This window comes from Lonchura striata, chromosome 3, assembly GCF_050655825.1.
Source record: "Lonchura striata isolate lonStrDom1 chromosome 3, ASM5065582v1, whole genome shotgun sequence".
Taxonomy (NCBI): domain Eukaryota; kingdom Metazoa; phylum Chordata; class Aves; order Passeriformes; family Estrildidae; genus Lonchura; species Lonchura striata.
In genome coordinates this window covers 62,856,498-62,877,851 of record NC_140705.1, presented here as the reverse complement: position 1 = coordinate 62,877,851, position 21,354 = coordinate 62,856,498, and the positions used below count along the sequence as shown (strand labels likewise).

Below are 21,354 nucleotides of genomic sequence, written 5' to 3'. Positions count from 1 at the left end.
AAAAACTAAGTGGCTCAGTTTTTCAGATAGCATTCATAGTTCCAATATACTTCAGGAGGCAGCTGTTCTAGTCCTAATCTCTGAAAAGTAGGAGCTAAGTAAATTAAAAAATTACAATCTTAGATTAATCAAAATTTGGTTAGCTAGGCTACAGCCTGATTACAGTAAAAGGAATCTCCAATCAACTAACTTAACAGATCTACCTGTTACCAAGATGTCATATTTCAAATTAAAACAGAGCTGCTGCTCACATTACGGAAATCAAACTTACTGAAACATTAAAAGGTCCTCTAAGTTTGAAAGTCATAAGAACACAGCAACAGACAGACATTAAAGTCAGTTCCTTTGAGGGTTTTTTTATTTCAAGTAATACCTTGATATTCTCACTTCCATCACTGCAACAGCCTAAATGGTTTTGTGTTTGCTTTATTTTCCTGTAGCAGAAAAAGGGACATGTTTGGAAGGAAAGCAATAAACACGAAGAAAGGGGTATACTCAGTTATTATGGTGCTACCCACTGTGCCACAACCCCAGGCAGGAAGGCCTTACACTGGGGCTACAACCAAGGGATTATGAAATAGAGGGTTGAGAGGGGCTGTCAGGAGAAACCCAAAAGCTCCATCAAATTTCACCCTTCTTTGCCTCCTGTCTCCTCACCTCCTTCCTCACTAACCCAACCAACTATCAGGCCTGCAGAGGCTGTTGTATTTGAGGAAGGCAAAATGCTGAGTTTTAACAAGTGACATGGGTGGTGAGGTGCAGAGCAGACACTAGAACTGTCACACCTCAGAACAGGGAGGGAGAGGCAGCTCAGAGCAGGGGTGAGTGAGGAGTCCAAACTACTAAGATAAATGAGGAGGAGAAAATTAGAGGAAGGACAAAAAATTAATCAGGTTTTAACCTAAAAACTGTAATCCAGTGGCTTCAACAGGGTAACTACCCAGAAGAATTATATCAAAGCAATTACTTGGCTGTGCCTCTCTCTGCAGGAGTAACCACCCTGCCTCCAGACTGCAGAGTGCCCAAAGCTCAATCACATTAACTGGACCTTAAACATTTATATTCTAACTACTCCTAGCTCTTAAAGGACAATGAAATCTCATATGCACAACGCTGATTAAAGGACAAGAGGCCAATAAATAAATAAATAAAAACAACCTAACTTAAACCACCATCATTTACAAATGACAAAGAGAAAAAAACCCATGACAAACCCATGCTTCTGAAACCAGAAGCAGCCCTGCCCAACTAAAATATGGTAGGATATAACTACAAACAACTTACAAAGTCCACCCACATTAATCTCTGCTAAGCCCAGAGACAGCAAAATATTTTTTCTAGTCTCTTAAATTGCATGACATCCAGGCTTTCTGGAGACTGCCATCCAACCAGCAGGTTTCCTATCCAACCTACAGCCAAAAACAACATTTAATTAGCATGTTTAATTGATCTTGTTAACTGTAAGGGTGGACAGCTTTGATCTCGCCTGCTGATAGCTAGTTTAGGACTACAAAAGAAACTGGGGCTTTGCATAATTGCCAAGCTTTCAATGTGTGTCTTTTAATTCCTTCTGTTTCCCAATCCTCCTTTCTGTTTCTGCTGCACTAGTGCTCCAGATAACAGGAAGCAAAGAACATACCATCATTTATTTTATCATTAATTTGAGCATGTAGGCGGAAAAAAAGGAAGATGAGGAAAGGGAAATTGCTGCTCCTTCACCCAGAAACACAGGAAAGGGCCAGGAATTACCACAGTGAACCTGGCCTGGGCAACATTAAATGAGGTACCCCATGGCTAAGGGCAGCTAGCACCAAACACTTCACTGGAAGATGCAGGAAACACTAAGCATGTGTGGGATAAGCTGTTCCCAACCCCTCTTGAAAGTCTGATCCCACTTTCTGTTGATTAGAGGCTGGTTTAAATTCCAGGATAGAGGGCTTGAGGAATTTCAGTGGCTCTCCACTGTGTTGTTCTATGTTCTATGTTAATAGGCTCATCCAAAAAATTACTCGTCTGCAGGAGATTCATATTCACTTAGAGAGAAGCCCACAAGACCAAGATTATTAGCTTGCACTCAACCAAGATGAGACTGTGCCAATACTAATAGGAAGAGAAACTTCTGAGGACATTTTAGTGCATCCTAAAATATCTAGATACCTTCAAAATAGATCCTAATTGAAAATAACTAAATACAAGTATGTTTAATTCATTAACTACCTCTCCTAAACACTGTTTTCCTGAATGATGAAGCCAGTCATAAGTTCCACAGAAATAAATGTTCGTAGGTGGTGTATAATAGGTTCTGAGCAATGTACAAAGCAGCTCTACATTTCAGCCAAAGAGTGTCAACTGTTTTCAGAACAGCAAGCCAAACCTTCATCAAACTGAATTCAGCTGGAGCTTTGCCACTCAGCAGGACAACGACTTGGCCCACCATCCCCATGGGAAATCTTTTTCTAACTCAGACTTTCTTCCTGCTTATTCCAAATGAAATCTCCTTTGGATCAGGTTGAATTTCCACAGATAATTAGTCTTGCACTAGCTAAATAAAACAAGAGTTATATTGCTTCTGAGCAGCAAACTGAATAATTACAACAGGGTTAAAGAGAAAATTTCTGCTTTTCTTTCCCAGGGGGAACTTAGGAATTAACTGTTTAACATGGTTGAATTTTGCTGTTGAATCTTCGTATTGCACAGCAACAGAGAGAAGTACCACAGTGCAGACATCTCAAGCATTTGTAATCATGGATGAACAGTAGTTCCCAAATAGTGCTAGAACAGAGTTCTTCACCTAAAAGCCTGTCTTTTCTCACCAAAACTTTCTCATGAGCACGCTGTGGTTTTGGTGGTTAGTTTGGGGATTTTGGTTGTGGTGTGTTTTGTTTTCTTTTGTGGGGCTGTGTGTTGTTTGACTTTTTTTTTTTATCCCTAAACCTTTTTCTAAAGAAGGATTCTTCTTATTGCTGCAAGGTAATGAATATCTTGTATTCTCTGTCCTTACACCAGAAACTATAGAAAGCCAGCCAGCCCCTTCATCTCCTCCTACTGCTGATACTCTCTCAAATAATGCTCACTTTTGGTGGCTTGGGATGGAGGAGGGGTTTCCCTAGGAATAAGCTGAATAAAGCTTCCTGTTCAGCTAAAGCAGGAAATGTGCTCCAGTACTGCCTTGCACACAGAGTGGAAAATACTTACTAAACAAAATATCAGGAGATGAAGTGTAAACTGGATTGTCCTTCCATCATGCAGACAAATAGAAAGCCATATTCCTCACACCCCAGTTCTCATGCATTAATGTCCTTAAACTTGGAGGGGGAAAAAAACCAAAAAACATACATATGTATAGACATTGTGCATCAAAATCAAATTATTATGCTGTGCCTTTAAAATCAAACACTGAAGGATTTTAAGCAACACTAATTATGAGGTAGCATTTCCTCTCTTACACAAAATGAGTTTCTTGTTAAAACAGAAGGTGCAACTGGCCAAACCCCATCCTGCTGGTGGAGACACTGAACCAGAAGTTGTCATTAGGTTAAATTCTCAGCATCTCTCTCAACTCATCTCTTCAGAAAGACTTTAAAATAAATAGCAGAGAGGATGGAAGGAACAGCCTTCCAGTCTGTCAAACCACTGGGATTTACAGAAAAGAACAGCAATAATATTTTTTGCATAAATAACAGCAGATGGCAGAAGACAAATATTAATGGAAAAAATGTCCTTCTTCATGCCCTACAAAAATAATGAAAAGGCCCCATAGCATTTCCCAAGAGCTGGCCTTTCAATTCATGCAAGATTTCTCTGCAGCCATCATATGCCTTTTGACGAGCTCTGATTACTTCAAAGAGGCACTTATCCTCACCCACCCTGACATTTGAGAACCAAAAGTGATGAAAAACTACATCACCTGATGCTAGGTCACAGCCACAGATGCACACTGCTGGAAAATAAAAGGCTGTTAGGCAAGTCCCGTGGTGTAAAACACATCATGGCAGCTGGATGCTGGAAACATACAACAAAATATCATGCAAAACAGCAACACACATAAGCTTAATGAAAACCTGATGAAAGACTGTTTAAAAATGTACTGAATCTAATTAATTCTCTAGATGTGACTAGTGCAGCTGAACTAAGGTCACAAGTACTGCATACTACATTTGAGTTTTATGAACCACCTTGAGCCATTAGTGCCTCCCATCACAATGAGTTATAAACCAGTCATCAGCCCATAGGGCTGTGTCTCATCATATTTTGATTTCCTTTCCTGTGGCACAACACCCTGCTCATTATGCAAAGCTCAAATACATGTCAGGAAACCATTTTACCAACTGGCCTTAAAAATAGCCTTGTATTGAAATCAAGTCAAACACAATTTTCTCAGTTGGGGGGATATAAAAAGAAGCTTCTCTGCCACTGTAAAACAAAAAAGTTAAAGACAGCTAAACTAAACCAGAGAAAGCAAAATCATGCTAGTGACTCTGAAAACTCAGCCATCACCAAGACAGCATACATCTGAAAGCAACCTTCAAAGTGCTGAAGCAGACATGAAATTAAACTCTCCGAGTATGTGTGGCACACCAGTACAAAACCCTTGGAAAGGAGGCCTCCCCCAGCTGAAGGGCATGGCTGAATTCCAGACATGGGGAAGTTTATCCCTAGTAAGGTTTGCAAAGACACAGCACCTACTGCACTGCAGCACATCCTTAACCAGTTTGCCACCTCAGAAAGCTCTCTCCCACGTGAAGCAGTGAATGGATGGCCTTGTACTAATGCATTCACGACAGAGCACCAGCGAGAATGTAACAGAAGAGAAACATCAGAGATCATCTGAGACACATTTACCTATTCATACTCTAATATCTAGATCTAGGAGCATATGGATCCTACACACACAAGGACACGCTGTACAGACAGACCAGCAAGCACAGTCAATGACTGCAGAGAGTGACTAAGTGAAGACAAAGAGCTTTGTTCTGCCTGTTTTCCCTCCCTCACACCCCTGCCCATGCTCACTGAGGAACAAACACTGATGGACTCCTGCTATCTGAAGGGTACTGCATGCAAACTTTACTTTGAAACAAAACGATGATAATGCAAAAATAAAATAAAAAAAACCCCACAATTTCAAATTATGTTCTTTCCCAAGCACCACGGACACACATAGCATATCTTATACCAGCTGCCAGTTTGCAGCTACTTCCCAAAAAGTGGTCATAACCCAGATTTGAAGTTTTCTTCAAATGGTCCTTCCTTGTATGGGAAGGACCTTGTATGATCCTTCACATACAACATCATGCTGGGATCTCAAAAGTTGTTCTGGGACCTTCAGCTGCAAGAGGAAATTATTGACTGGGCCCCACAAAGAGAAAAAAAGCCATTTATTCCAGAAGAAATTACCCATGGTTTGAAAAGCAGGTGTACAATGTCCTATCCCCTCATTCTGAATGCAGAAGCAAATTATTTAAGTTATCTGACAAAATGTCGTCCTGCACCTGTGTGTATACTTGTGCACCACAAAAGGTGCAGTAATTTACAATATCTGAAAAGGTTTATGAACAGTAAAATCCTAGTAAATGGGAAAGCAATTATACAATCCTTGTTCTTACATCCTGCAACAGCAAACAGCTTTCTCCATGAGACTTCAAAAATTGGAAGGAAAAATCCCCCTTGCTCTTGTCCCCAGATAAAGACAGCATTATTAAACCATTTTCTTTTTTTCCATATAGTTCCCTTTAATGTCAGGAACAGGGTCAAATTAGAAGACAAGTCTTGATGGCTTGTGTTACAGAGATGTTCATGACTCTAACTGCAACTGAGCATCCTACCTGATCTCCTTGACCAAACAGCAGTATCTAGAAAGCCTATAGGAACTGTCATGGCTTTATGTGCAGCTTCATGTCAATATCAGCCTACACATCAATTCCTAGTGATTCAATGGGTAAATAAAATAATCTTACTTTACAAACAAAACAAAAACAAAAACCCTCAAACCAACAAACAACAACAACAACAAAAAAACCCCCAACCAACCAAAACACCAAAAAAATTAGAACAAAATAATCATTAATTCTCTTAGACTTAAATGAATGAGATCTTTGAAAAGTGAATATAGCAGCAGCAATGAGATTTCAAGTAGCAAAACTGAATGAATAGAAGACATGACACTTAGCAAAGAATTTAAAACCAAACAGAGAATGCCAAACATCAGAATTGCATCATTTTGGGCATCACAATGACAAGAGCAAAGACCATCAAATTAAAAGTAATAACAGGCTTAGCCCAAAAAACTGAGTTATAAAAACAACAACAAAAATTAATGAATATATAATTTGTGCAAAAGCATGACTAAGAAAGAATACAATCACTAAGAGTCTGACACACAGAATTTCAGGGTTTGCACAGTGCAGCAGTAGCCTTAATATACATTGCATCAGTGCCTTTATATACATTGCATCAATGTATGGTAATCATTAGCATCCTGTTTAAACTGAGATAAATAAATATTGCTTCCTATCAGGCAATCAATTTAATATACCACTATACTGCAGGTATACCCAGTAATAACACACTTGCATTTCAAGTGTGACAGCACCATGCCACGCCTAATTAACACAACTATATTGGCAGAAAAGGTTATACTTGTCTTGGTGAGGAAGAAGTGGTCCTTCAGTTTATCATTCAGTAATAAAGCTCCTAAAAAAGTAAAACTGGTTAGCACAAAACTTTAGCCTCACACTTAAAAACCACAAGGTTTGGTATGGATGATGATGGTGTCCTCCCCCAGAGAAATCACATACTCAAGTATACCATAAGGAATACTTCTGCAATGAAACAGGTAAGTTGTCCATACAGGGTCATACCCTTTAAATCTTATTTCTGAAATTATCAATTAATTGACTTCCTTATCAATTTTGCTCATAAGTGTGCCATATGGAAAGGAACCTTTCTACTTCCAGTTAGAAGAAAACTGTCAGTGGTCTCTGAGCATCAACCCTATTTAAATTTGGCTTATACCTTATATAGCTGCCACAAAAGTTGCAACACGATTATTTGGGTTCCTGAATGCTTCCAGCACATTGAGAAAGCTAAGCTGATGTTGCAAGCCATCTCCCACATTGTCTGTGTGGAGCTTGGTCACGCATAAACAAAACTTCATGTACCAGATGCAATTTTTACTGGATCCTCTCTCCAAAGTTGGACCAAGCTCAGGAAAAAAAAAAAAACCAAAAACAACAACAACACAACCCCACCACCTTTTCCTATAGTTCTGTATAGGTGTACAATTAGTTACTTCTAAGGGCCACTTTACAGGCTGTGAAAGAAACTTAAGAACAGCCTCCCATGCTGCCACTGCTTAGGAATCCGTGGCCGAATCTGCATCTTGCTGCCTGGGCTCCATATGAAGTTGAAATTTCAAAGTTTGAGATCAGCTCTGCACAAAGAACAGAAGCTCGAGAGAACCGAGAGACACAAAACCAGCTGCAAAATACATCCAGGTTTCTATTTACTGAGGTCTTTCCATGCACATACAAAAGAATTAATCAGGCATGTAGGCTGAACTGTCAGAAGCTCGGCTGATCCCAAGCCTAGCGCATACCCGGCGTAAGCACATAAACAAACTCCCCCGGGATCACAGCGCTCTCGGCTCCCGGCGCTGGCGCCCCCGGCCAGCCCGCTCCCGCCCGCGGACACGTTCTCCCGGTGAGGAGGGCTCCGCCGCGCAGGAGCTCTGGGGGAACACCCGCAGCCGCCAGCCCCGCACGCTGACACCGTCCCTCCCGCACGGGCCGGCGACATCCAGGGCCGGAGCCACCGGCACGGAGCCCGGGGTCGCGGTGTCCCGGAGGGGATGAGCAGCGCCGCGCTACAGCCCGTGGGCACCGGCGGGGCCCGGGAGGAGCCGCGGCGGGCCCGGGGCGGCCGCCGCCCCGGAGCACGGGAAAAGAGAGACGAGGATGCTTAGGTGTCCCCGTTTCCTTCCTATTTTCAAATAAATCACAAACTAGCCCAGCCTGTCGCGCCAACAGCTCCGCCACCGGGCGGCCGCCCTCCTGCCGGTCCTCCCGCTCCCCGAGCCGCCCGCCACCGACCCGGACGAGCTCGCAGCGCTGGGCAAGGGTGGTACTCACGGATCTTGACTTTGCGGTGGTCGAGGCGGGCGAGGAGCTCCTCCAGGGCGCCGAGGCGGCGCTGGAGCCGGGCGTTGCGGTGGCACAGGGAGTCCGCCTCGCTGAGGATCCCGCCGAAGATGTCGCCGGCGCAGCGGGAGAGGTCGGAGAGCTGCATCAGCAGCGACACCAGCGCGTACGAGCTGACCTGCTCCAGCGTCCCGAAGAGCGGCACCGCGCCGCGGCGGCGCCCGCCGCCCCCCTCCGCCGTCCCGGCGTGGTCCCCGGGCGCCGGGCCGCCCCGCTCCGCGCCATCCCCGCCGGCCTCTTCCAACCTGCACAGCTTCAGCGGCTCCAGGGTCCGCAGGGGGAACGGCATCGCGGCCGGGCACGGGGAGCAGCGCGGGGCACGGCAGCGGCAGGGGTGGCGGGGAGAGCTAGGCGTCCCCGGCGCGGAAAGTCTTCATCCGCGCAGCGGCCGCGGTGACAAAAGTTCAGAGAAGGGAGAGGGAGGGAGAGAGAGAGAACAGCACAACAACAAATGAATCGGGGCGGGAGGGAGGCGGCCGGGCTAGGCGCTGCGGGGCTGGGGGGGAGCCCCGCGCGGCGCCCATGTGCGGGAGCGGCCCCCGGAGGCGGGAGCGGCCCCGGGAGGAGGGAGGGGACGGGAGGGAAGGGGAGAGGAGGGGGAGCGGAGCGGGGCGCAGCACCGCCGCACGGCGGGCGCGGTGAGAGCCCGGGCCGGCCGGGAGACAGGAAAGAGCCCGGCTTTCTCTCCCCGAAGTGAGGATGAGGCGGGGAGGGAGGGAAAGAGGAAGCGTGGGAGGGGGACTGAAGCGCCCTGGATGCGGCCACAAAGGAGGAAAGCCAGCCAGAGGAGGAGGGGAGAGAAAGCCCGGACCAGCTCCACCTGGGGAACCCCGCGCCGTTGCAGGCACTTTTCTGAACGCACCAAACTCCCAACCCGGAAAGCGAGAGCTGGAAAAAGAGGAGGAGGGAAGGGAGGGGGGAAAAACCTCCCACGAACCTGGGAAAAGCAGGAGGCCGCCGCCTACCTGTGGCTCCCCGAACTGGAGCCTCACCCTTCCCGGCCAGCCAAGGTAGCTGCTCCCGGCCCGGCCCCGCGGCGCTCGGTCCAGCGGGACTCCCCAGGGAGAGGCCAGCCCGTCCGGCCGCCCCTGCTCGGCAAAAGGGGCCAAGGAACAGAGGGGGCACGGCTCGCCTCAGCCCTTTCCCCTGCCGTGCTGCGGGTCAGGCCAGAGGTGCTGCTCCAAGGTAGGCAAAGAAGAGCAGCCCGTCTGGGAACGGCGCGTTCACTGTGGTTAATTTTTAGTAAGATATACACTAAGATAGGAGAAGGAAAGTCTGGCCCGTGACACCGAGTGTGGCAGTACCAAACGCTGCACATAATGCTGGTGTGAACCCAAGGCAGGTTCCAGCCACCGAAGCCCCCGTGCTTAGGACACAGTCAGCTCTTCATGGAGATGACGGCTCTAATGAGCTATTCCCCACAGAATCAATTTAGCCCACAAGCAACTGTCAACAGCTGCTATTTAATTTTAATTGGACAATGCCCTACTGGCTCTGGCTCCTGCTATATGATAAAGAGAGGAACCCAACCCCTCTCCTCTTGTGGGAAAGGGCCCTGGGGAAAAGTGGTTGTATAGTTCCTTCCTGCCTCATAGCTTGTCTTGGCTCCTGCTGTAGCTCATGAATATATGTGATGAAAGAAAGAGAATCAGCTGGAGAAGGAAAGGTCCAGGGATGTATCCACCTTCATTAGCATGTTGAGGACGCACAGCCTATGTAACAAATATCCTGCATCATCTGTAGCTTTAGTGTTCATTACTTAAAGGAAACCTGAAGGAAACCATTCCACCAGTAGTGTTTCAGAAATTCTTTAGTGCATGGAGAAGTATGGGGGCTGCAGACAGAGGAATACAAACCAAAGGCTTGGTGGTACACTCAAGAGTTAAGCTTTACAGGAAAGGCTTGTAAGGGTGATAGTCATATCAAAACTGGCAAACCACTAATTTTTCTCTTACCTTAATCAAGGCAAGTTTCATCTTCAAGTATTCCCTGGGCGGGGAGGGGGCGGGGGAAGCAATGCCATCTAGTGTTTAAAAAATAAAGAACAAAGCTTTCTTTCTTAACACCTCTGTCCAAACAGGTTACCAATGGATAACTTTGCAACTTGGAATGCTCCCTCTGGTTTGGTGTTACAGACAGTACCACTGAGTGCACATGTACAATATTTATAGAAACTGGTGAGAAGAACATGGTGCAAACAGGCAAAATGGTGTTTAAGCACATAGGGAATCTAAATAATTAGTTTTGCAATGGGGAAGCTGTTAGGATTGATTATCAGAGGTTGGGAAGCAGTCATTTTGTCATATTGAACTCTCCTGGTTTTATTTTTGGACATAACGTTTTCATTAATTTTTAGACATGCTTGTTTGGGGTAGTTGTTTGATTAAAATGCATCCTGTACACTGGCATATTTGAATGGAGAGGAGTGATTCTTTGTATGGTGTGTTTATACAACAGGAGTACCATCAATGAGGTGGACTTCAATATAAAACACAGTAGGAAGAAAGTGAGCAAAGAGGTTAGTTCAGGTGTCAGCTGGAAAGAACCCACAGCAACAATCTGCCAGGGAGGATATCATAAGGCTGTGTGTTTGTTTGATTGGAAATTACTAATTTTTAACTTTATTAATAGGTACTTTCAGAAAATTACATTTACCAGTCTATTTTTCTTTTTCTGAAAATGTGGATCACATCCTGATGTTGCAAATATTTTTGCACGTTCTTATCTGTAAGCAGGAAAATGTACTTAGAACAGATCTGAGCACAGGGAGAATAATAGCCAGAAATCAAAGCTAAAACACCTAAATGCAGTAAGGAACCTTAGCTACTGTGAGTGAATGAGATTTCACTGCCAGTGAAGTCTACTTTACCTATTTCACTGGTTCTTCTGTTTGCAAATTAATTCCTGTGACAGCTTGAATATTTCTGGTGGGAATAATGTATCATAAAATAAGGTGTTTTTAGGACTGCCAGTTAAGCCAAGTTAAGAAATAAATCTGAATTTTAAATACACTGATGTTCTTGAAATACTAATTCTCTGTGTTTATTCCGGAACAATACTTCTTTTCTCAATAATTTAAATGGTCTGTTTTTCTGGGATGGGTTGTTACCACATGGAATACTCAGAAAAGAAAACAAGTGTAAAAAAATGTAAATATTGAATGACTGAAATATGAAGATAGGTTAACTGAAACCAGTGAAGGTTGTTTCTTTCTGTGCAAAAGGAAGAGACATAGGAAAGAAAATGAAGCTTAAATACTTACAGAGTTGGGGGTTTGAAGCATTCATCATGCTGAAAAAAAAGCATTTAAAATTTCTACATTCAGCAAAAGCACAGACTTTCTTAGGGACGCCCCATTGCCCTCAGGTAGCCATGCCTATTGTCTGTTTCCAGAGGTTATAACTGGAAGAGGTTTGCTCTTCTGGCAGAGCTGCGAGGATGCTCCTGACCCTTTTAAATCTCTTGCTGGCCAGGGGGACACTGAGCCAAGGCAGACACGGCTGGCCGGGAGGTGCCCGCCCTGGTGCTGTCCCTGCTGTCTGGCAGGATGCTGCCCACGGGGAGCCACCCCCGTCCTTGGGTGAGCTCATCATGGCCCCGCGTACTCACACTGTGCGGTTTTTTGGCAATTGTGTAACTGGTGGGAGCAAGAGGCAGCTTTCCATGTAGCTGCATCCACTGGAGAAGGAGATCTGTGAGCTCAGTGGGCAGCAGTCATTGCCACTTGCACAGCTACACCTGGCAGAGCTGTAACCCGGTGTTCTGGGTCTCACACCTCCAAATATCCTCAGTCAGGAGTGGCAGATCCTTTCAGAAGAGGAACAGAGCATAGGAAAATGGGAGACAAAGGAGAAAGGTAGACAAAAGGACAGCAGATTCCACTAAATATTTCAAGCCAATATTTTTAATCAAAGTTCAAGGTCACTGGAAAGTTCATTATGTCTGAATTGTAGCTTTCATCCTCTGGCCTTTTAAGCCTCAAGTTAAATTACCAAATTAAAGACCTAATAACTTTCATGTTCTACTTCAAGAAACAGAAGAAGTCTTTTGGCACTTACTCATCACCCACTGCTCTTCCCCTGGCTTACTTCTGCAATCCCTTTGGGCTCTCAGAAGCAAGTGGTCAGCAGTAGGAAAAAAGTCACATGGCCAACCATGTAACATCAGGCAGCTCTTCCTGAAATGGCACTTTTGTGCCAAGAGGGTAGTTTACATGTAGTCAGCTGGGATCACCAAGCTCATCCATTGTATTTTATCCCACAGATTGAAGCTATTTGCCTGTGTAGGCTAGGAAAACCCAACCAAAATGGATTGCAGAAACAACAGTGTAACTTGTAAGGATGGAGGAGGACATTTATTGGTCACTCTCAGAGCAGCTCTAATGAGCGCTTGTTTGTAGTGGAGAAAGCAAGCTCAATGTCCTAGACAAAGCCAGCTTATGTATTTTTTACTTACTCTAGCTGTTGAGCTGTTGAAGTTTGGTGTAAGCTTAAAACAGAGACAATTCTGTGAGAAAAGTTCTGACATTTTATTCTTTCTTGGTTAACCAAAAGTATGTGGGTGCTTTCAGTCTTACTGGGTCACTGGGCTCTTTTAATCATCATGTAGCCATCTGTCTTAGTAGAAAACCCTTTTCAAGGAAACCTGCATAAGACAGGCAACAAATGGGAGTAGATATGATTCTCGAGGAAGTCAAATGGCACCAGAATTTTTTTGTCCCTCATGAGTACATACTATTTGTGCATTATATAAATATCAAATTATAAAATTAATTATAGCTAAAAAATTTATAGCTGCTTTGCTCAGTTTCTCCAAACTTCTACACTCCTACATTAGGCAACAGATCACCTTTGCCTGACTATGCAGCAGAATTTTCAGTCCTTAGTTTTCTTCCAGATTACCAATATCAGGAACTGGTATTTTTGCATGTTTGAGTTCATACCCTGAATGTCCAAAAGACCTTATTTGTCAAGAAAAAATAATCTTGTGGATATTCTTTTAAAACTAATAGCGAAACTTCTCTGATGATGACAGGTTTCTCTCTGACACAGGTTACTTACAACCTCCTGTTTTCCTGAGCATTAATAATTTCTAATTTTTGTGAACCCCAAGCTCTCCTTGTCCTGGATCACACACTTACATGAAGCCTGGAACTGGGCTGCATTTTCTGTTTCGTTTTGTAGTGCTTTTTTCTAATTTCCTTCAACATGTTATTGTCAATGTTAAACAAAGGCAGCAGTGTAATTCCAACACTTTCATCCATGTTATTCAAAGAATTGAGTAGATGTATTCACACTTTCAAGGTAGATGAGTTCAGTATTTTCTTGAGCACTCTCTTAAAGGTTAGTGGTTTGTTGCATCAGTCCTAGTGATCTTTTCTTTCAGTCCCAACATTAAGCTGGAACTTATTCTTCAAGTCTGCCCAGCTTGTGGATTAGACCTTGGGTTGTTCTGCTTAGCTGGCCCGAGCTTTTCTTTGCTATAGAGTTCTGCCTATCTACAGAAGTGTGAGGGTCAGCATACAGTTCAACCTGCCTGTAACCTCTCAAACCCTTTCTCAGTTTTCTATCTATTCAGAGTTGTCTTTGGATAAAAGCCATGCTACTAGTAGTGCAATGGAACAATCAAAGCTAACTGCAGTGGGAATGACACCGTTTAGGAAGCGGTAGTCGTGATGGCCTAAGGATATGATTCAACTGCACACCAACAACGTGTAGCAGCTCTTTGCCTCTAAAAGAGGAGCCCTCCCACCCCTGCTTCCTTCCTTCCATTCCTGCTCACAGAGGCATGATCTGAAAATTGCTCTGCAAGCATCTGATGTCATCAGGGTAGAAAAGTTGCAGCTCTGCTGCATGAAAAGAGGCAGCTGACATGCTGTGAAAAAATTGCAGGAAAATGTGTCCTTTGCACTTCAAGACAGCAGTATATTGGACCATCCTCAGGGAAGCCGAACAGTTGAGGCAATCGAGACTGTGAATAGAAACACATACAAGAGATCACAGAGCCTAGGAAAACACAACTATAGCATAACAGCCCCTTCAGAACTCAAGTGGTCAACAGAGGTTTTTGGTCCTGATGCTCAATTGAGCAGAGTGCAAAAAAAAGACTGCCAGTGAATGTGGTTGTATGGAATTCGGACACAACCTGCCTTTAAGACTCCACTTCTTGGAAAATTGAAATAATCCCAACCTATATGTCCCCAAAGAGAAACAAAGTTGCTGAGAAATTATCTCAATGGGTCAATAATAGTGCTTTCAGAATTGCCATACTAATTTTCTTTATTTGGTTGAGGCATTTCTGTGTCTCCTAATAAAGGGCATTCTGCACTCCCACTTCTTGCATAGCAGAAAAACTTCTGATTTTTTTTTTTTTAATTGATAAAGTGGGAACAATTTCCACTAGACCAGGTTTCTCAAGGCCCAATGCACCCTGACCTTCACCATTTCAAGGGATGGGGCATTCACAGCTTCTCTGGACTACCTGCTGCAGTGCCCCATCACCCTCACCATGAAAAAATTCTTCCTTATATCTAATCTAAGTCAGGTATAACTATTCATTATTACACAGTTACATAGCTACAGGTATGCAAACAGCCAGTGACTGTACAACAGGAATACATATGTCATTTTTTTGTGCAAGAAAACCTTCATAGGGAAAAACAAAGGCTACAAAAATTATCAACTGAAAATCAGAATAAACATATGGAAATTTCATAAATGCTGACTAAAGTAATTTGCTGCTCTCCTTAGCTTTAATGAAAACAGATCATGTTGAAAGCTTGTGTAAGTTCTGTATATAATTTTTATTTATCTAGAACACTGACCACATTTATGTCTTCTCTAATTGTATTATATTGGGTCTCTTTTGAAGCAATTACATGAAGTTTACATTTTGATGCACTAACTAAACACTGTATAAAATTCTAAAACAATTTAAAAAAACATTCCATCAAACAAGATGAAGTGGTATTCTTTTAACAGAGCTGATTATCTTCTCAAATGAATGCCTCAGGACTCAGGGTAAACAATACATCCAACGGATAAAAGCCTCTTAATTGCATCCCAAACATGCAGACTGTACTGGTCACCAAAGCAGAACTGAATTTCTCCTTAGTTATTAGCTTGCTACCAACAGGGATTACAGCTACAGCAAAGTACTTCTTTAAACTATACAGATAACATTTTTTTAAAAGATGCCACCCTGTTTCATTTCAGTTATGAGCACAAATGGATGGTATGCCAGTCATTCATGAATTAGTTTTGAGCTTCTGCCTCATAAACAAAATGCAGAGTTTAGTCACTGAAAAAACGCAGGGCATGAAAAACCCTCTATCAAACAGCACAGATTTCCCCATTCTCTTCCTTGTGAGTGAACATGACTTGTCCCTGGGACCTCCACCATGGCTGAAACAGTCACTGGTGAAATTATAGTGGTTGTGTGTGCAGAAATCTGTGACTCCACCACTGTCTAAGCTCCCCTCTCCATTTTCAGATAAAAAAAAAAATACAAAATATTTCCTAAATACATTTAGCATACTATCCATGTTCAGGATATTTACATGATGCCAGAATTATTTTTTTTTCTTCCTAAATATTAATTTGGGAACACTTTGTCACTGTGGTAGATTATTAAAGGTCTCTGGCTGCATTCTTTATTTTCCTTTGCACAATTTCATCTACCTGGTGATGTTTGTGATGAAATACAATGTGTTTGTGCTGCAAAGCTTGTGGTTTTGTTTATGTATAAAGTCAGTCTCAATGACTGGCATATTGCTAATAAAGTAGAATAAAATATATTCTTATTCCAAAATAATATTTTAGAAAATGGGTGGCATTATGGCTATCTAGAAATTACACTGAGTAGTAAAGACTATGCTACATGGAGTAGCTGAGCTGAGGATCACTCAAAGCAATACCTGTGACAAGTGGCACCTTTGTATTTTCTATGAACTATGCAATGGCAGTACCACTCTTTACAACTGGTGCAAATGATCTAAATTACTGTGGTTCTGATCTAAATTACTGATTCTCTTGTTGCAGAATCATTACTACTAAAATATCTAACTTATACAAACTAAAGCCTTACATTAAATATAAAATAAATTGAGAGTAACAGAGACGGTAAAGGAAACTAGGATTTTTAGCACACACTGTTCCCAGAAGTTTGGGAGTACCAAATATGTGATGATGCAATCACTGTAATAAATGCAGCTGTGTTTATTTCACTGCATGGACCCAACAAACTGTACAAGCTAAGCATCAGTGTCTTGTTCATAAATCAGGGAAAAAAATGTAGCACAGTATGCAAGATAGACCCCCTTTCTCTTCCAAGTGTTTTCAGATTTGGCAGAGTACACATGCCTTAGAGGATTATGAACATGTCCAGTTTTAATAATTTCTAGCAAAATAACTTTTTAGTTCAAGAAAAAAATCATACTATGCTTTGCTTAATAGCATAGAAATCAACTTTTAAATACAGTGAAATCCAGCTAAAGAAGTTGAGTTTTGTTTTTCTTAGAAATGAGGTAGAAGAAAGTGTAAAAAATTTAAATTTCAGTGTATTTCAGGAACAGCTTCTTTAGAAGGAAAAGTTGATTGCATTTAGCTTCCTTCCAAGACTTACCCTTGTGGTCTCTTTCCAGAAGTTTAAATATTTAATCCCAGGTTGTACATATATAGAAAAAAAGAAATAAAACACAAACAAAACCAAAGAAATAATGTTACAATGATTCCAATTTGTCTCTTTGCCGTGTCAGTTTTTCTGTGCTTTGCATTTAATGATAGCTGCTACTGCAGTTCCAAATAGTATCACAGTCTTTGTGATCCACAATCCATTGAAGCCATATAGTCAGTTATTTTCCACTGAACTCTATAACTCTTTACCATGCTTTCCAAATAGCTGGGGGGGGGGGGGGAAGAGGGGCGAGCTTAATAATATCCCTTTAAAGGAGGTATCATTTAAACCCATTATTCTATTACCAATAATTTAAGGAAACCTTAAAACAGAATTCTTCTGCCAAATATCTACTGGACCATACTATAATTAACTATTAGTCTATAAACAATTATCTTCAGTGAAACGGTTCTGCTCACATGCCCACTGTATTCCATCACTGATTTATTTAAAACTTCATATTTTAGCCTTAAACATATTTCTCCAAAGGCCCTCTTTATCCTACATCAATATGGTGCCCACTGTCACAGTTGTCCTGTTTGGAGCTGAGAACTCTAGCTGCTATTCCTTTTTAGCATTTCCAATGCAAAGAAAAATACTTCAGATGGTTAATTTTTCCTTTGCTAATTAGAGTTACTGGAGTAAAATCATATTAAAAAGAAAACTTTAGAATACTGTTTAGTGACTGCATTGCTTGGAAACAGTTTTATGTAAGGATATTTCTGTGTACACTTATTCTCTTTAGGGAATGGATTTGTGTTTGGTTTTAGTTCTGCATTTGTATATGTCTAACAAAACAGAGTCTGAAATTACTAACATGCTTTCCAATGTTCCAATGTATGTTTTCAGAGAACAGACATTTAGTCAGTGGAACTTCTCAGCAACTTATCTTTTAGCCTGGAAAAAAAGTCACTTGAGGCTCTTAAAACATCAAAGCAGTTTTATTTGTCCTAAGCCACCAAGCTATAGAGTGGGGAGGAAATTCAATTTTCTAAACAACACAGAGAAATACTTGAGGCCAACTACAAATCTGACCAGGAAAAATTGCAGACTGCAAATAACTCACAATTCTACTTCGATATTAAGATAATAATCTGAATTATATTTCTAGAATACAAGTTTATTTCTATAACTGTAATTATGAGAGCTGTATTTCATACTCTTAGCACATTCAGTAAAGGAAGCCTAGCTGCTTGCCTTCACAGTTCTTGAAAGCAGAATCTTCACAGATCTCACTTGGAAAAATTACTAGATTTTCCTGAATTGAAGTTTTCAAATGAGGCTTATCATTTTGGATGTGGAGTTTACCATTAGGGAAAAAAAAAAAAAAAAAAAAAAAAAAAAAAAAAAAAAGGAAGAAAAAGCACATATTTGAGATAGTTTTGTATTGTGTGGCCTAAAAATAAAACTGTACGTTTGACCAATTTTCTTTTAAGACAAATGATCCACCCAAAAAAAAATTACCTACAAATTCTTTCCTGTAAGCTATGAATTCATCATTACCCTGATGCCAGCAGAATCTTTAACATAGTGGATTATGTAGATACAGGTTATCTACAGGAATCTACATTTCCTTTTTCCTCTTTTGTGTTGTATCCATCTGGTTTAAGGCTTGTGTGATAGGAGTTGTGTTTATTTGCTCCCTGAGTTTGTACAGAGTCTCACACCATTGGGATTCTTGCCCATGACATTCAGATGTGTGTACAGCTGATTATGTCCTCAAGCCTATGTTTGTACATAGTGGAGGTGAGGCTGAAATTGCTTAGAAAAGTTAAACTTTATTTACTTAACCTTCCTTGGCCTGGGTTACTCTGTACTGGTAATATTGTTCAGTGGCATCTCATGGAGACAATATGAACAGTAGTTTCTTCTTGCTGACATGAAGTGTAAATACTGGCAAAGAAAATAAACCCATTTTTGTAGGCACTTAGCCAAACTATTAAAACAACCCAACAAGTATTTTATTTCAATTGTGGCCATAAGACTATCGGGTTTTATTTCCTGCAAGGTCTTACTCCATTATGATCCTCTTGTGATAAATTACTGAACAGCTTAAAAAACAGGCTACAGAAAACAAAGGATGTGCATTGATTGTTTGTGATGTGAGCTGCATGTTCTATCTTGTAGTACGAAATTAATCATAAATATTATTCAATATTTAAAAGTGGAAAAGAGCAGGTGCCTGCCAAGAACAGGTGTTACCAATCTTGCCTTAAATAAAATCCAACAATCCTTTCTAAATATTACTTCTATAATATACACCAGAAACCATCCTTTGCACTAATCCATCTCCAGCTGTAGATAAGAAGAACCTTTTGTCACATGTTTTCTGATCTGGTCTTGTTTCTAGAATTTACTCCCCATTTTGGTTGACAAGGGTTCATTTTAGCTAATTTTCATAGAATTTTGTAAATACCATGATAATAATCTTAGAGTGATTGTAAACAGTGAGTAGCTCAGTGAGTACCTGCAAAAATAATTCAGCAGGCTGCTCAAGGGGGAGGAATTTGCTGAAGATTTATTTTAATGCATTTTAAGAGCTCATATGAAGTTCATTGTTGTTAACTACTGAACATGCATGCAGAAGTGGTGCCATTTTATCCCAGCCTTTTCTCATGTCTTTCAATGGGTTGAGTCCTGTGAGAAAGGGATTTTTATGATAAAATTAGTGAAATGGAATTATTTTATTATAATGTAGATGGAATTATTTGATTATAATGTATTTTAACATGTAAACAAGCATTGTCCAAGCAAGAGAGTGGTGTGAGATGGAAATCAGTTATCATCCTTATCCTTCAGAAAACCCTACTCTTTTTACAACATGCCAGCATCTAAAACCATGGAAACAATTTTGAAATAATTCTAAAGGAGAACACATTAAGCACCAGGGAACCACCACTGCATTTATGGATAATCTTCATTTTATATCCCTGACAGTATCTGAAAAATTTTATTAGGTTTGGGACTGTACCTGAAATACTGGTTGTGCTGGCAGAGCCAATGAGAGACTTCTTCCTTTTCCAGTTGAAGTATTGGGATTGCTAAAACAACTAAAGTACAGTTTAAAAGTGCTTTTTCATTGGGGATCTTAATTCATATTACAAATATTTTAAAATTTAGAAAAAGGTAAATGTAACTGTACAACAGCTTCTATATCTACTGAACACATACGAAATATTAACATGTTTTTAAACAACTAAAAATTGTATAAGGAAAAGCTTCATCACCAGCATAGTAATGCACTACTGGGACAAATTGTCTGCAGGGGTTGTAGAGTCTCCATTCTTGAAGGTTTCAAGGCCTAGCCAGACAAAGGCACATCTGGCCTGATGTAGCAATAGCTCTGCTCTGAAGAGGAGGCTTTGCTAGAGATCATCGATGCAGATTTCATCCTGGAAGTTTTTTGAGAGAGGCTGAATAAAATCTGGGAACCTGGTCTATGCACACAGTTGACCTGCCTTAACTCAGACCTCATCCTGTCTCTTACAAACTGAGTTAGCTCATGTTGCTATGATCTTCAGAAGTGCTTTCCAAGCACAATTACTTCCGTGATACTGTGAATGTGAAATCCAGACTAACTAGTGAATATATTAATAACATTCTTTAAAAATAATTTTCCAGGTGTCCATCCAAGAGCTGAAGAAAGAGTTAGAGATGCTTAGCTTAAGCAGCAATTGAAGTCCCTGGGCTGTGCTGAGGTGGGGCTCCTGGACTTCTGGACAGTGGGGTGGGGGACAGGTGGAGCTGTCCAGGGACATTTGGGCCTTAGAGGCCTAGTTCGTGGTGTGACTGCTGCTTTCCCAGGGATTCAGCAATTCCCTTCTGTTCTCCCTCCTTCCTTCCTCATCACTATGTTCTGACTGCCTGAATTACCACACTGCTGGCCCAAGGAGGTTGTTTATTCCTCATCCACATTCAGGTAAAAGATTTGTTCAGTTCTTAAGCAGGTAATGTATTTAATGTCTTGGTAGCTAATTGAGTCTTGATTTTTTGCAATCAGAACACTTCATAAGCACACAATACTGGTGGAGGTTTTAAACTGCTTGTTCTTGTGTAACAGCACTGATTTCAATGGACTATTCATGCTAGAGATGTGGAAACTGATCAGTAATAATACATAAATCTAAATATTTATATATGATCGTATTCCTTCACTTAGCATAATGATAGTGTGGGGAGAGAGAGATACAAAGTAAGTATACATGTTGACACATTTTCAGTCACATTTCTTGAGGACACATCCATCACCAATCTGTAAAGAATACAAGTGTCTAACACACACAGTTCTACATCCATATCAATCTAGTGGTAATTAGTTATATGTATAATTTCAGTTTTGCTTTTGCTGCTTTGTTCTGCCTGTTTATCTGGCTGATAGATACATACACACCTTGTTATGCTGCTCCTCACAAACCAGCAATAAGTACTTTTCTTCCTATGAGCAGATATGTCCCAGACTGTGCTCTTTTCTGGAAGGTGATGC

General features: G+C 41.5%; 1 protein-coding gene across 6 annotated transcripts in view; it reads right to left on the bottom strand.

Moving 5' to 3' along the window:
- Positions 1-8,746, bottom strand: part of NHSL1 (NHS like 1) — a 180,379-nt gene extending 171,633 nt beyond the window's left edge. The window contains exon 1 of one of the 6 annotated variants that reach the window (XM_085575313.1): positions 8,130-8,746. In XM_085575313.1, coding sequence (XP_085431439.1) covers positions 8,130-8,487 — 358 coding nt within the window. In that variant the 5' untranslated portion in view covers positions 8,488-8,746. The remainder of the gene's footprint in view (positions 1-8,129) is intronic. The other 5 variants (XM_085575304.1, XM_085575305.1, XM_085575308.1 and 2 more) reach the window with 5 other exon arrangements.
- Positions 8,747-21,354: the final 12,608 nt, after the last annotated feature.